Here is a 15,296-nt window from a genome sequence, read left to right as displayed (position 1 = left end):
CACACAGGTGACATCAGGTGATTTGGTGGTTGAGTTGTCATGTTTGAGCAACACGATCTTCACGCTCAACATGACCCACCAATCAGGCATCAGACCTGCAGCAGAATTGGTATCGTTGTTCTGCGAATGCAATACTACAGATAATAAAGTGAGAGCAATTTGCTCCAAAATTGTCAATGGTTAGTTGATTACTGTTGATTAAGCAGTCGGTTTATTACAAATCTAAACTATAGTTGTGCATTTTGATTTATAAAAAGTATCAATGTTACTGGCATTATACATGTATCTGCGACCATTTGATTGTATTTAGACTTTGTATAAAGCAATTTTCCCATTTACCACAATATCATTATTGTATTTGTTATTCATTGCGAATGAAATTGTATACTATTCTAATAGAAAATAATGCTTTGTTTTTACAGCCATATTGATGTCGAATGAACCACTAAATAACAGTGCCAATGTGTGATAAACAGTCAGTGTCATGAACTGGTTAACAATACAATGGTATTGTTGGTGGTGATTGACATGCAAACAACAGTTGCATTACTGATGTCATGATTATTGTTGAACTAGACTGCGATCGTATCCGTGATTCAGAATACAACAAATGTGTGTGCAGAGTTGTATTGGCAATATTGACAGTAAAACACAGCATATGAATGTGGGTTCAAACTTGGTGATTGTATAATGTATGATTACTAAGAGTGCACAATGTATAGATTCAACATTATAGTCTGATTGTGTCATATGATGGTTGTTGTATATCAAACACGCAATGCAGTCAATGTGTAGTAACCATTGTATATCTCAAATCAAAGTCATTGCATGATGAATACCAAAGCGATCCATTTGACATGAATACGGTTGTAAAAAGGAGCGTTTGCGGTTATACAACACTATTGGAGGGTGTGCTTTTCAATATACCTGATCAAAGGGTCATAAAAGCATAATTTAATCGACATGAACATCAAATCGATCAATATGATATTGTGATTATGGAGCAGCATACTGTGCTTTGATATTGGCTCATTAAAAGCAATCAAGTAACCCTGTATAGTCGGTTAACCTAAAAGGGTTGGTTTGCTATACAAAACATATAAATACAATCGATTACACTCAATCTTATAATCAATATCAGTCTCAACACTCTATTTTTGTATTAATAGTTTAAACTATTCATCGGCTTAATGAGATTGGTTGACATTTTATTCGTACTGACTGCGGCAACAACCGTTAATGCAATGCTGATCCCGACTGATACCGATGGTTCACCCAAAGCATCAAGCACTTCTAGTCAAGCGTTTGGTCCGACTGATAAGCCCAGTCCAGAGATTCCTGACGAAGACTGGCAAGAAATAATAGGTATAATTAGTTCAAAAATTTATCGCCATGGCCAACATCAACCAATTGATGTAGTTGATCCAAGTACTTCCAAACGAGGTCGAAAACGACCAGCTGATCAACCCAGTCCAAACACTCCTAAACGAAGTCGAAAACGACCAGCTGATCAACCCAGTCCAAGCACTTCCAGCCAAGACCAGCAACAACCAATGGACCAACCCATTCCAAACACTTCTGATGAATATTGGAAATCCATAATGAATGAAATCCGTTTAACCACTCCTGAAGACTGGAAAGAAATAGTTGATGCAGTCAATTCACAAATCTATGACCAAGACCAGCAACAAACAATTGATGTAGTTGATCCGAGCACTCCTAAACGAGGTCGAAAACGACCAATTGATGTAGTTGATCCAAACACTTCCAAACGAGGTCGAAAACGGCCAGCTGATCAACCCAGTCCAAGCACTTCCAGACAAGACCAGCAACAACCAATGGACCAACCCATTCCAAGTACTTCCAGACAAGACCAGCAACAACCAATGAACGAAGACGAGTCTGCCAATACTGTTCCAAATCAAGTGACTGTATTAAGCCAAAGATATCAGAGAACCTTTAATCGTATAAAACAAAGGTTTGAATTGTCTAAAATAGTACAAAAGAAAAAACGCAAAGAATATCGTGAATATGCAAACCTCAAATTCAGTCAGCAGTTAGCGTTAGCAATGGGCAAAGAAATATCTGAACCAATGCACAATCCGGACACTGAAAAGCGATTGAAAGAAAAGTATGTAGTGGCAAGGAGAAAATTATCTAGTGCCAAAAAACAATTGAAAAACTATATGGCAAAGCATGGCTTAGAATCTCAAGAGCCGAAAGTAGATTCAGATTGATGGTTTGTCGATGATTTTGATTTTGAATAAATTTAAACTTTTTGATATGTTGATATTTGTCGAGTATTGTGAATGGGTCAACAACCATATCATTGATTTTATATTTCATGTTTGTGTATACTGTGTTGGGTATTACATCAACAGTTACTGGATTGTTGATTGATATATTGACATGGTTTGTTTCATATACATCAATGACCTGATAACAACCAGTGTTATTTGCAAGGATAGCATATTCATAGATACTTTCAACAATATACTTTGAATTATGACGTTTCATGCATTCAATAATATCATTTCCGTCAATCAGATCCAAAACAATGTCAATATCCATATTAATCATGTGTTGATTGTTACCATTAAACAATAATGTATTATCTGAAATATTAAATTGAATTGTTTTTTCAGTCTACATTTTGCAACATATACCCAAATTGAATATCAAGCCAATATCCAATGTTTTGATTGGTGATTTTTCTGCTATATTTTGCATCAACTCCTCCACATTGGTGAGCATGTGTCTTGCACTGTATTGTTTTGTATTTTGGGTGGAAAGGATGTTTGTTGATATGTCTATTAAACTGTCGCTTTAACTTGCCTGCTTGGTTCGAATGCTCTATTTGTAGTTGAATCAGTTGCTTGTACGCCTTTGTTGGTTCAACTCGACTCCTGAATCCTTGGATACGTTTTGTAAACCGCAGTTTGACTTTGACGAGTTTAACATCAATGTTCACCGTTGATCCAATCATTTTCATGATATTGTTATTGGGGTTTTCCTAATGGCAACAATAAATCAACGACAAGACTCAATCCGAGCATCTCGTAATGGACTCTGTGTGAGCCAATCGAACCACTATTTTCGTCCAAATCAGAATTACTTTGTAACAGGTTTCCAACAGGTTTCCAACATTTCCAACATTTTCAACGAGTTTAAACAATAATAGAAAATAAATCCAATCCAATTGTTTGTTGATACCATTCCAAAATGTATTTTCTTGGGTTTATTCAAAACCACTTCAATGCCATTACACATCACAAGCACATCCTTAAGATCCAAGTATCTACAAACTTTGATCGTGAACTCGGTCTTGATCAAACCTAAAAACGGTCAAAAGTATTATGTTGTTGAACGAAATCTAATCAACCATCTTGTAAAAGTAGCAACCCACTATTTGTGCAATGATATTGAACCTATTACTCATGAAAACATACCTCGATATATGCTCAAGTCGGACAACCCAATCAAAGTGGATCCCAACAAACTCTTGAAATCAAACATTCAATTCCTTGATGAAAAGTATCATTCAAAATCAATACAAGCCACTTTATCATTGAATCAATGAGTTGCTGAACGAGAGTTACTACGAGACATTATATTGTATGTATATTTTACATTCTGGCTTAGTACTTTGATCAAAAGTCATCATCACACTGTAACGGACGCTCAGATCAATGTAGACCGAATGGCTCATCATGTATTTAGCGATTTAGATGTTCTTGGTAAAGTGATGGTAAAACAGCACACATTACAGCATAAATTGTATCAAATGGTAATGAGTGCCGATGTAGACGCCAAATATGTTGAATATATCATACTATGAATCCGTAATCTTGATGGAACCCAGCACCATTTCTCGAGTCAAGCAAATGCTGGAAAAATACATCCAGTTCATCGTTTGCCATATTGACACTTGACTTGTTGTATCTGATATTCCAAATCTACCGCATCCAGTGGTATTGTTGGTGAATCATCAATTACATTCAATGTTTGATAGTTATTGTGGTATTATTTTCAAACGATTTGCTGATTTGAGGTAGCCAGTAAGTTATCATGATTGTATTGTTTGGATTTTGGCAAATATTGATTATTTTCAATAACCATTGACTATTTCCTATTTTGAATACTGGTATCTGGCCATGGGATATGATGACAAATGACTTTAATGTGCCCAATTTCAATTCTGATTCTGATTTTGATTGTGATTCCTGTTTTCATGCAATTGGTCAACGATTTTGAACATTCATTTCCGTCAACCCAGAATACATTACATCCAGTTTTGAAACAAGTCTTCAAACAAGGGTTTGATGCAAGTTATGTACAATAGTCACATCCTGTTGTTCTGGATTTGCAATTCTTGTCATGGTTGTGTTTTGTCTACAGAAGTACTGATGCTTTACAATTATCATGCTCACAATTAATCATTTGTGATTTGATGGTTCTTTCCAGCATCATGTTGTGTAAAACTCGGACAGTCCTACAAATCGGACAGTTCCACTGGGTTCAAGATATACAGGATATACAAAGTGATTGGCATCCTGACATTGAATCAAAAGTGTTGTAACAACTTCATGGCAAATGGAGCAAGTGAGTGTTTGATGGAGTTGGTAGCTTACATGGATTTCATTGATTGTGATTTATAATAATCGTACAGAAAATATAATATTGTATTTTGACTATTATTGATTGACATAATGTTTGATGTTGGACGATACAATCGATACAGTCGATACACAGATTGAAAGAAAGTTGTTCATTCAGAGTAGATTAACAAGTGATTTCCACAACGATGGACATGATTGACATGATACCGAGTTGTCCCACCACAGTGTAAAAAGACTGCACTATCAGTTCCACGATCATTGGTAGCAACATCATCATCACTGGAATCTGAATATGTCATCAATTGATGAGACATTGTTGGTTGACAAACTGTCTCACTGCAATGGAAAGAGACATTTGAGTTGCTTTCATTATTGCTTGAATTCAAAGGTGTCAGCATCAACTGTTGGTATTCACACTCACTACAATGACAACTATTGCTGTAACAGAAACCAGTCTCTTGTAATGAATACACAATTTTATTGAACATTTTCAATAATCAAAGTAGCACTCGATTCCATCCATTTCTCGATGCTCTTACTCTGGTAATCTACAGGAGTACAGCCATCATCATCATATGGACAACATCATCATCAGATTCTACACCACCAGTCATACACCAAATGAGACATGCTGTCTTGTGGAACTCTAGTGCGTTCCTGTTTGGTAGTCGAGTGAGATTGTTGTGAATGAAATACAATGTCATTTCACTGTTGGATTCGACTGTTTGTCGATTGTCAATCCATCTCTTTTGCCTTGTTCTGCGGATAACTTTCAAATCTTCAATTGTCTCAATCCACTTCTTGTGCTTGTCACTTGTCAGATCATTCGTCTCATTGATCACTTTGATCACCAGTTTGTCATCCACTACATCCACATATTGCTTTAGTTTACCAAACTGGTCATGGCACTTGATACACAACAACAGTCCGTTCTGTATTTGATGTTTCTGTGTCAAACCAGATCGTAGCAATATGGATGGTTTGTTGTATGCCATTCCAATGTTCTTTTGGGATATGATGTGTGCTCCTTCAGATTCTTCATTGTCCCAGCAAAACAAGCAGACACTGTCTCTCTTCTCAACCACCTTGTTCAAGTTTTTGTGCTGTAGCTCACTCACTTTTGCAACATAGTCCAGATCATCAGCAGAGTTGTTTCTTGATGTTGGGTTTGATGAAACTGGGGTGACAGCTGGATGAATCGTTGTAGTCTTTGTGGAATGGCAGTATGTAATACCCAAACATGTCATCAATGAATGTACAATGATGTTTTGGGTCTGACAACTGGACCTTGGTTGAAAACTCCTGTTGCTCTGCAAATTGGTTGGCAGTCAGCAGGTTGTGCAGTCGAGTGATGTGTGAGGTTTCTCCCTCTTGGATGATTCCCAAAAACAAATCTCGTTTGTTGTCATCCTGCCATTCAGACTTGACTCTCTGTGTTGGTATGGCTTGAGTGCTGATTTGGTAGTATTCATTCAACAGTTGTGTTGTTGCTGTGTTTGTTGTTTCAATATTCATTTGTTGTTTTTTGACAAAAGAATGAAACTCGAACCAACCAAAATAATTGCAGTCAACAATCCAATTGGACAATATTCACCAATAATCTTTTAAACTCGTACAGTTTGTACAGTGTTGTCATAAAAGTCATGGTTTGACACATTTTCATCAAGTTATCAGTGAGTATCAGTGAATATCAACCAACAAAATTGGTCTTGTTGGTTGATATACTATTATAATGTAATCAATTGAGTTGAATTGACACTCGATTGAACAATACAAATAAACACAAAATTGTTTAAATATTCAAAGTGTGAATTTGTTTCATTCTTCACACAATATTAAATTTTGAATTCAAGTCGCTTTTTTTTCTTTCTTTTCTTTCACAATTGCAATGGAAAACAAAGTATTTTACATTCAATACCTTGACAATCAGTCAGTGAAAATCAATACTCATATTCTCAACACTAATACTTTTGTCTGGGTTCAAACCTTGTTTACTGTTGCTGAATTGGTTGCTGCTTACAAGACTGCCACCACTCCCCTCCTTGACAATATCCCTGTTGACGAGCTCACTCTCCATTATGTGGTGAATGGTCCAGCCATTGCTTGGAATGAACCCCTGGCCTCTATTCAACATTCAGTTGGTTGTTACGGCCATTCACTGATTATAAAATCAAGGAGTGGTGTGAATGTTGTAAAGTTTTCCAATCCAAACCAAATTCCTATGGGTGCCATTGATCTCTTGGAATGGCTTTCTGGGCCGAATGTTAATTCTACAGTTGATTTGACTGACAAACAAGTGCTATCTCAGCAGCAAACCAATCTTAATCAAAAAGTTGTATTTCCGCTGGCTGGTCGAGAGAAATCGCTCCAGCACATTGCATCATGCTTTATGGCCACCCATCAAGAGCGCAGCAATATTGATCGGAATTCAAGACGTATTCCTGTTTGTACTGGTATACCGGGATTGGGAAAAACTCGACTTATGACAGAGTGCTCTACCACAGTTTTAGACATGACAGGGATTCAAGGCAAAAGACTTTCGGCAATCGTTTCTTTTGGAAATGACGGGAATGCCTATGGCGAGATTGACAAGCTCCTTGGAATCAAATGTTCATTTGCCTGGAGGTTGCTCCATTCGGTTTTCAAGGCGCAATACAAGTTTGATGATTGGATGCGTAGAAAGTCACCAATAAACAGAAGCGGGCTCACAATGCAATTAGCTTTATCGACCATTGAGCTTTATTGGAGTCAGAAAACTCGAGACGACATACTTTTATTTGTCGGAGTCGACGAGTATCAAAAACTCGGTCAAGATGAACTGAGTTCTCTGCTGGATATCTTGTGTGCTTCTTCTTATCGTGCTAAAGTGTCAAGGCTTACATTTTTCTGTATGTTGGCGGGAACTGACCTGATCATGATTCGTATTGCTCAACCATCACATTCTAATATTGAGAGAACGCCAATCCGGTTTCTAACTCACATGGAATCAATGGAGGCCATTTGTCCTTTTATTTCGAATACACACTGTGGATTCGTGGTCAGCGAAGCCTTTGCTCGGAATGTCTTTTATCTAAGCGGAGTGTCAAGACTACTGACTGAGTTTGCAAAACAAGTTGTATCTATGAAACTGGCTGATCTAAACGAACACAATTTTCGGGAGGCAAGAATGGTTGCGCTTTCAAATTTGCAATATCCTCAATTGTCACTCGCTGATATTTTGAAGCTACTGGCGATTTCTTTTACAAACACTCCTGTTACATATCCACTAAACTGTCCGTTTTCTGAATCATCGCTACCTTCTGCAAGAGACCTTACTTGGAGTCAAATGGTTTCAAACGGGATGTGTCAAATTCAAGATGATGGTCAAGTGATTATACCGTTCCATATCGTTGTTCAGGCTTTGAAGAGGCCATTGAATGAAAGCGTCGGTCTAAACCAACTTGAAGCGGCACTCCTATCATCGTTGAATGGTTTGTCGCTTGACGTTGAATATCCATTTTCCAACATGACTCGTTGGTCATCATGGGAGTATTTTGGTGCTAGTTTCTACTGTATCAGAATCAACTCGTTTCTTGTATTGGGAATATCGATACTTTCTTTGTCTGATATACTGCATGGATCGCGGTTTGATTCAGGTATTTTCAATACTCAAGTTCACATCAGAATTGCTGAAGTTTTCCAATCAAACGAGCAATATGGACCTGATATGCCACGGATGATCACTCGGAAACACAACAGCTGTTGTCTCGTTGACTGGGTTGACGGCGAGACCTTGCAAATTGTGCTCAATGGTGAGAATGGACCAGGAGTGGATATATACTTTATTCTGAAACGCGCAAAAGACTCTGGCTATATCATAGTTTTGGATCAACGAAAACGACTTGGTTCTGATATTACAAACTCGGATCTGACCACTTTCCGATCAAAATTACCGAATCCGCCAGCATTTTTAAACGGGCTCAAGTTGGACTCTGTTTTTGGTCTGATGAGCATATATTCAGAGATCAACATTAACCATGTTCCAGATTCAACGTATTTTGTTTCTGCATCAAATTCTCTAGGTTTTCATGGTTCACTCTATGATCATCCAGGTTGTTCTATGGTCATTGATGTCAATTCTGCATTGAAAACCTCGATCAAACAAATATTCTGTGGTACCAATGATGATCAAACGGATTTGGCAAACAAGGTCATTGAACAGCGCTACAACAAACGCATTGCAAGCTATGATGAACTTGAATCATTGGTATCAGAATGGGGTGGAAAGTTGGACGAGTCGGCTCGTGCAAGAATCAAGTTTTAAAAACCTGGCTAGTATTTACATTTTACTATTTATCAGTCATAAATGTAGAAGGTGTAAAACATGAGTTCAAGTATTGATTTTATCGAATTCAGCAAGTGGTTGATTGCAATAAATGAACGCTGGCTAGATGTTGGCATGTACTGCACAAAATTCAACCAAATCATTGCAACTTTCAAGTACCATTTATTCAGTTTTAGTTTTAATGACATTGATTCATTTTTACAATCTTGGACAAAATATAGCAGTGATTATGGGTGAATCTCATCAATTGTGTTCATTCGAGTCAGAGCATGAATCTGGCACGGTAAGCAACCAATCATTTCAGGTCATCCACTATTGTACGCCAAGTCTTTTATCCAGGATCGCACATCTCGAATAAACAGTGTGTGACAACTATGGACACATTTAGCAGTAATTGACAGCCAAGAAACTGGTATCAATATTCCATGTATACTGTCAGAATTTTTAGAGCTTCGTGATTTGTATAAATTTAAATGTATAAAGTAGAGTATAGTCTGATACTGTTAGTAGTTATCAGAAGAGAACAAATCAGAAGTGTAAAATAAAAAAGGAAGTTTGCACTTTAATCCAAGATCAACAGACTTGGTCTTTTCAAGAGTAGTGAAGAGGGGTGATAAGTTAATTAGATGGTTGAAATAGCTTGAATAGTTGTTTATTGATAAGAGTAAGCATATTAGCTTTTATAGTAGTTGATTGTCTGACTTGTGATACGAACAAGTAACACGTTTGATAATGAGAGGTTGTAAACGAAAAGTAGTTGAGCCAATGGGATTGATTCCTGTAATTAGTCAATTTAATAATGATACCATTTACCGTTACTGGGGACTCGAGTCCTAGAGATGAGGATAATGGAGTTTGGGGAATATGGATTGGTGGTGATGAAGGGTTTAATTTGGAGATTCAAAGTGTGCGCTACTAGAATTAGCTTTGTCACAGATTATCACTTAGGAGTATCCGTCTGAATATTCCAACACACAACTCGATACGTGAGATTCAAATGTCTAATATTCAGACTGTGCTGATTGCAATTGTGGTTGTAATTGTGGTTGTGTGTAAATATCAATCCAATACTCGATTCAATACTTGATTCAACTTGAGCATGTCCAGTTTTGTAGTAATCCATTTGATCACATTGACAGAATCAAGCAATGATCTGATTCAACAACACCGAATGACGTATCCATATCACTTGTATCAATCAATTGTACACAATCAGTCAATATAATCAACAATCACTGTCATGATTGGCATGATTAACATGATTGATTCAATTCATTCAATTTATTCGATCCATTTAATTGCATAGATCTGACTGGCATTGCAACTCATTGTTGTAAAATCACAACCTCACAATCAATCACCAATCACCATATGCCTGCTCATATATTTTTTCGTTGTATGCTCTTATGATTCGAGTTCGGTCGTTTGTCAATTCATCTCGATAGTGTTTGGCTTCAGCTGGTGATTGAACACCTTGAATATACTGCGTGATATCATTCCACAGTTCAGGCGGTATGTGTGTCTTGTCAAGACTCGAGTTGTACCATTGTGGTTGTTGTGGAGCCACATGTGCAGTCGAAACAATCCGACAAGATGGATTCACTACAAAAAATGTCAGAATCTTGCAGTGTCCTGGTTGAGTTGGATCTGCAAGTTCAAATGATTGTTCTTTGTGTTGGTATCGATTGGGATAAACTACACACCGACCATTTGGTACTTCAAGCGATCCTATATACTGATTGCGTGGTGATTCTTGATCAATGTCACACACATCTTTCCAATACATATCAGATGCTCCTTGATAATCAAAACAATAAACAGCCTCGCGGTAATCGAGTTTGGGTGTGGTGATATTTTCCACGTCATAGTAATACAGTCCAGTTGCAACAATCGATTCGTTAGCTGAACCTTCATTGTGCCAGTTTCCCTCGTTGTATTTAGGTTTGGATGGTGTCAGTTGAATGTTGGTGAGTTTGACAATGACTTGTAGATTACGACCACGCAGTGACACTGGCTTTGCTGATTCATATTTGGATTCAAAATGTTCCGGAAGTGTTGGTACATACACGGGACGAATGGTCTCAGTATCCGGTTCCATACCACCACGATCTGACTGACTTGGTGGTTCATATCCATTTGTGCCATTGTGAATATCAATATACTTGAACACTGGATCCATCGTTCTGAACAGACCTTCAAACATCGGGACAAAACATTTGAATATTTTGGCAATGCATTTGTACATGTCTCGATGCCATATCGGATTCAGATTGTTGATGTATGAGTTGATGGTCACACTGCCATCCTGTTCGACACAGAATTCACTCGGAAGCCATTGAGACTTGCATGATATAAACTCGGAATCACCTTCAATGATGGGCACATTTGAAACAAGTCGAGTCGATAACAGTATATCGCATGGTACCATTGTGGTGTATTTGAGTCGTATACTCAGTGGTGCAATCATCGTTTGTCCATATACAACACTGTACATTGATGCATCAATCAGATTGTGCACCATTTGACCAGTGTTGTGATTTGATCCATGTTCAATATCCGATACATTTGTCATCAATCGCGTATGTACATTGTCAGGTATGCCATTGTCCAGTATATACGTCAGTTCAACAGGTCCTGGTACAATTGTGCCCAATCCATCACTGCCACTACAAACAAGCTGTTTGACAAAAACCCCGAGTTGTTCCAAGGCAAGATTAAATGTTGATGGCAATATATTCCGATCGAGTGAGTCGACCCTCCATTGCTCCACAATATGCTGGTTTGTGATATCGATCCACCACATGGGTTTGCAAAGTATACATTGCAGATACTGGATATACCGCATCTCAACAAGTGTGCGTACCTGTTCATATGGATATCCGGCCATTCCAGATTTCATATTACTTTTAGCATTGTCATCGTATGGCTGAATGCTCGAACTAGCAGTCTGAACCAGATGCTGGAAACACGTTTCAATGATCTGGCCAGCAGCCCTTCTTTTTATGTAGTCAGTATCGTCCGATTGTACAATAGCCGTTAGATTTTCAAATATCCCGCCTTGTTCCAACTCGGTACGTATTGAACTGTCGGGATGATTATCGGCAAAATCAACAAGTGTCTTGATTAGGTTTACAGCACCAGCAGCAGAATCGTATTCAAAATCCACATCTCTACGTGAAAGAGTAATGTTGAGCTGCTTTACAATTCCATAATCTTGAAACACCTTGATCATCTCGGCCTTGTTTGTAGATTTCTCAATCATGTCGCTGACATTATTAAACAGGTACAAAGAGTCATCTATATCGACATCACACACTGATATCGTCAATTGCTCAAAAACCAACGATCGTACAAGCGATACAGGAAAATTGCGCATTTTGGATGCAACTGTTCCAGCCATCTTGATTATGCGTGTTTTTAGTGCAGAGTTGTTGCTGTATCTGACACACAAGTCGCTAAGCATTTGAATCAAACCCGACCTCATCAACTCGGCTGAAATCACTACACAATCTGCACGTTTGCAAAAATTCCCGATAGTATCAATACTTTGACTAATCACTGCTTGATCGACACTCCTGTATTCATGTCATGTCAATCCAACCATGTCAAATTTACCAACTGTGATGACTGGACACACATTCATGCATAACACCACATACCTGAGCATATTGACTATTGCTGGAATGACACCGCATCCCGCTGCTTTTACTGGGTCATGACGATGAATATTCCAAAATATGGTTTGAAGATTTCTGATAAAACCAACAGCAACTGAACCACTGGATGATTCCAGTCGTGAAACAAGTCTTGACAACACGATGCCAAACTAATGATATTGTTCAGTGTCAAGTATACAATCAACATGACATGACACTGTCCAAACTGATCCAATATTGTATCATTGTAAACATACATTTTCATCGTCAATATCATTGCAAACTTGCAAGAACAGGTCAATTGCCAATCTGAGCATTTCTTGATCGGACTCATGAACAATAATCTCAACCATAGACTTGATGTCAAATTTATACTCCTCACTCCAGCGTCTACAATTGAACAACTCTGTACATGTTTTCATCGCCTATATGCATATTGATACCAGATGAGTTGAATGTCAATCATTTGATCAATATCAATCATGACTTGCCATCATTTTGACTTGACGGTTTGGTGATTGCATGCATTGTGAGAGTTGGTTGCTTAGTCGATGTGATACTTTGAACCGATCATCACTGTATACCATATTCGCAAATACTGTAGTAAATTCCATTACTTTGATCTACACAACACATGTTGATTAGTTTAGTCATGAACAATCCATTATTGTTACAATATATGAATACCTGTAAACTGGGTCGATTATACTCCAAATACTTGGCTGCAATATCTTCTAGTTGAGTACTCTGTAAGCGCTGCACTACATCTGTAGACCCTGTCATTTCAAACCAACACAAAGTCAGCAACAGTTTGAACTCATCAATAATACAATTGCTATTAAACTTACTGTAGTCCTGTTGTTTCAACTCCATTATCAATTCAAGCAGTCTGACCCATATTTCATCAGCCTTGTGTAGTTGAGCATCCGCTGTTAATAGTTTCAAATCTTCCAGGTGTTGAATCAACTCTTTCATGTTATCATTCGACTGCATGTTTGATAAAATTAGTAAAGTTGAATTTTGATGACAATTTCATTCATGCGAATGTTCAACAATTGCCAAGAATTGTTCATGTTTGGATTGTTGTAAAACACACAAACGAGTTGTTCCATTTTAGTATTGTTTTGATCAGTTTTTTGTAACAAAATTGGATTGTTATCAAACATGCATTTAGAAATACTGTAAATTAATATTCTGAATGTGATCGTTGTGGATTTGGCTCAATAAACAAGTTAGTTTACTACAACACATGGTAATGGATTACTAAACATCATCATAAATCGGATGGACTGGACTGGACTGGAATGAGATGAAATCAATGACAATCGCATTACAAATAGTGTGGTGATTAAACCATCGAGTATTTCCAAATACAAACTTGGATGAAAAGTCTTGTCACAAGACTGATCAACTGTATTACTGTTTACACTGTGGTATTATTGATGTATTGTAGTATTTGGTGATCAAATACACAATGATAATGGTAGTGCAACTCATGGCAGTTGTACAAACCAAACGTGATTAAAGCCAATAATAATGCCAGACAAGATTGGATAATGAATTAGCGTGTAAATCATCAACATTGACCAAGATTGATTGAAATGGTGAGATTGAGTTGGATGGTGATGAACACAACAAATGTGTGTACAGAGTTGTATTGACAATCAAACACAATACATGAATGTGAGTTCAAACTTGGTGATCGTACAATGTATGATTACTAAGAGTGCACAAAGTGTAGATTCAACACTATAGTATGATTGTGTCATATGATGATCGTTGTGTTTATTGAACAATCAATTCGTAATATAAATGTGAATATTTAATCATTGTTTATCCCAAAATAAAATAGTGACAATCACCGAGATAAATGTGTTCCATTTTACGTGAATACTGCTGTAAATGTATTCAAAACTAGAGTCCATATTCTCACACAACAAGAACTGAAAAATGCCATCATAGATATTAATCACAAGGAATCTAAAGCCCCAAGTTGCACAACTATTATGCTTTAATTCGAGTAGATAAACAACCATCAATGTAACAACCCAAAAAACAACCGTCATGTTTTAATATTTACACTGTAAGCCATTTGTTACAATGTGTAAACCAAAGTCATGTCTAGTGTCTGATCAACTGGTTATTTGGATCAAAACCGTGTCTGTTCAAGTTGATGATGCGATAAACCAAGAAATACATCAAATCTCGGTAAATGCTGTCACACTTTCCAGGTTGCTGAGACTCACATTACGCACAACTTGACATGAATGGCAATGTTGATGTCGAGACTATCAATGTATTACAATGTATTGGTCGACAGTGACTGCGATCAATGACAATATTGCAGTCAGTCCAATTCATTTGTTGACACACACATGAATGTCGATACTCGAATCAATGTGTTGACTGGAACAATCACCATCCGCTTGTCAGATTCAGCATGCAAATGCATTACTGCTGACACTGATCGACACCATAGATACAGTCAGGCAGCACAACAAATCACCAGCATGCCATTGACCGTACTACATCACAATTGACCAATATATCATGCTGTATGTTGCACCAAGTCACGACATACAACAATATTACTGATTGACTAGTCGATCATCATCAATTGCATCAGTGACTGGTATATGCAACTGATATACACCGTGTCCGAGTCTGATACATGTTGATATATGCGTATCGATCAGT

The 15,296-nt window shown here is 37.5% G+C and overlaps 4 protein-coding genes across 4 annotated transcripts; 2 read left to right on the top strand and 2 right to left on the bottom strand.

Annotated features, from left to right (window-relative positions):
• Positions 1-1,244: 1,244 nt before the first annotated feature.
• Positions 1,245-3,838, top strand: BATDEDRAFT_90898 (uncharacterized protein; the record flags this gene model as incomplete). Its single annotated transcript, XM_006681229.1, has 2 exons — positions 1,245-2,131; positions 3,643-3,838. 2 exons carry the CDS (start codon positions 1,245-1,247, stop codon positions 3,836-3,838), a joined length of 1,083 nt encoding a protein of 360 aa, XP_006681292.1.
• A 1,258-nt stretch (positions 3,839-5,096) lies between these two features.
• On the bottom strand, positions 5,097-6,134 carry BATDEDRAFT_30550 (uncharacterized protein; the record flags this gene model as incomplete). The annotated part of the gene is given in 3 exon segments (XM_006681065.1): positions 5,097-5,159; positions 5,180-5,900; positions 5,920-6,134. 3 exon segments carry the CDS (start codon positions 6,132-6,134, stop codon positions 5,097-5,099), a joined length of 999 nt encoding a protein of 332 aa, XP_006681128.1.
• A 373-nt stretch (positions 6,135-6,507) lies between these two features.
• BATDEDRAFT_26980 (uncharacterized protein) lies at positions 6,508-8,922 on the top strand (the record flags this gene model as incomplete). Its single annotated transcript, XM_006681047.1, has 1 exon — positions 6,508-8,922. One exon carries the CDS (start codon positions 6,508-6,510, stop codon positions 8,920-8,922), a length of 2,415 nt encoding a protein of 804 aa, XP_006681110.1.
• A 1,378-nt stretch (positions 8,923-10,300) lies between these two features.
• Positions 10,301-13,592, bottom strand: BATDEDRAFT_35804 (uncharacterized protein; the record flags this gene model as incomplete). Its single annotated transcript, XM_006681099.1, has 6 exons — positions 10,301-12,518; positions 12,603-12,769; positions 12,857-13,024; positions 13,160-13,222; positions 13,287-13,375; positions 13,448-13,592. 6 exons carry the CDS (start codon positions 13,590-13,592, stop codon positions 10,301-10,303), a joined length of 2,850 nt encoding a protein of 949 aa, XP_006681162.1.
• Positions 13,593-15,296: the final 1,704 nt, after the last annotated feature.

Source organism: Batrachochytrium dendrobatidis (assembly GCF_000203795.2).
Source record: "Batrachochytrium dendrobatidis JAM81 unplaced genomic scaffold BATDEscaffold_11, whole genome shotgun sequence".
In the NCBI taxonomy this organism is placed as follows: Eukaryota; Fungi; Chytridiomycota; class Chytridiomycetes; order Rhizophydiales; genus Batrachochytrium; species Batrachochytrium dendrobatidis.
This window is presented reverse-complemented; position numbering and strand designations above follow the sequence as displayed.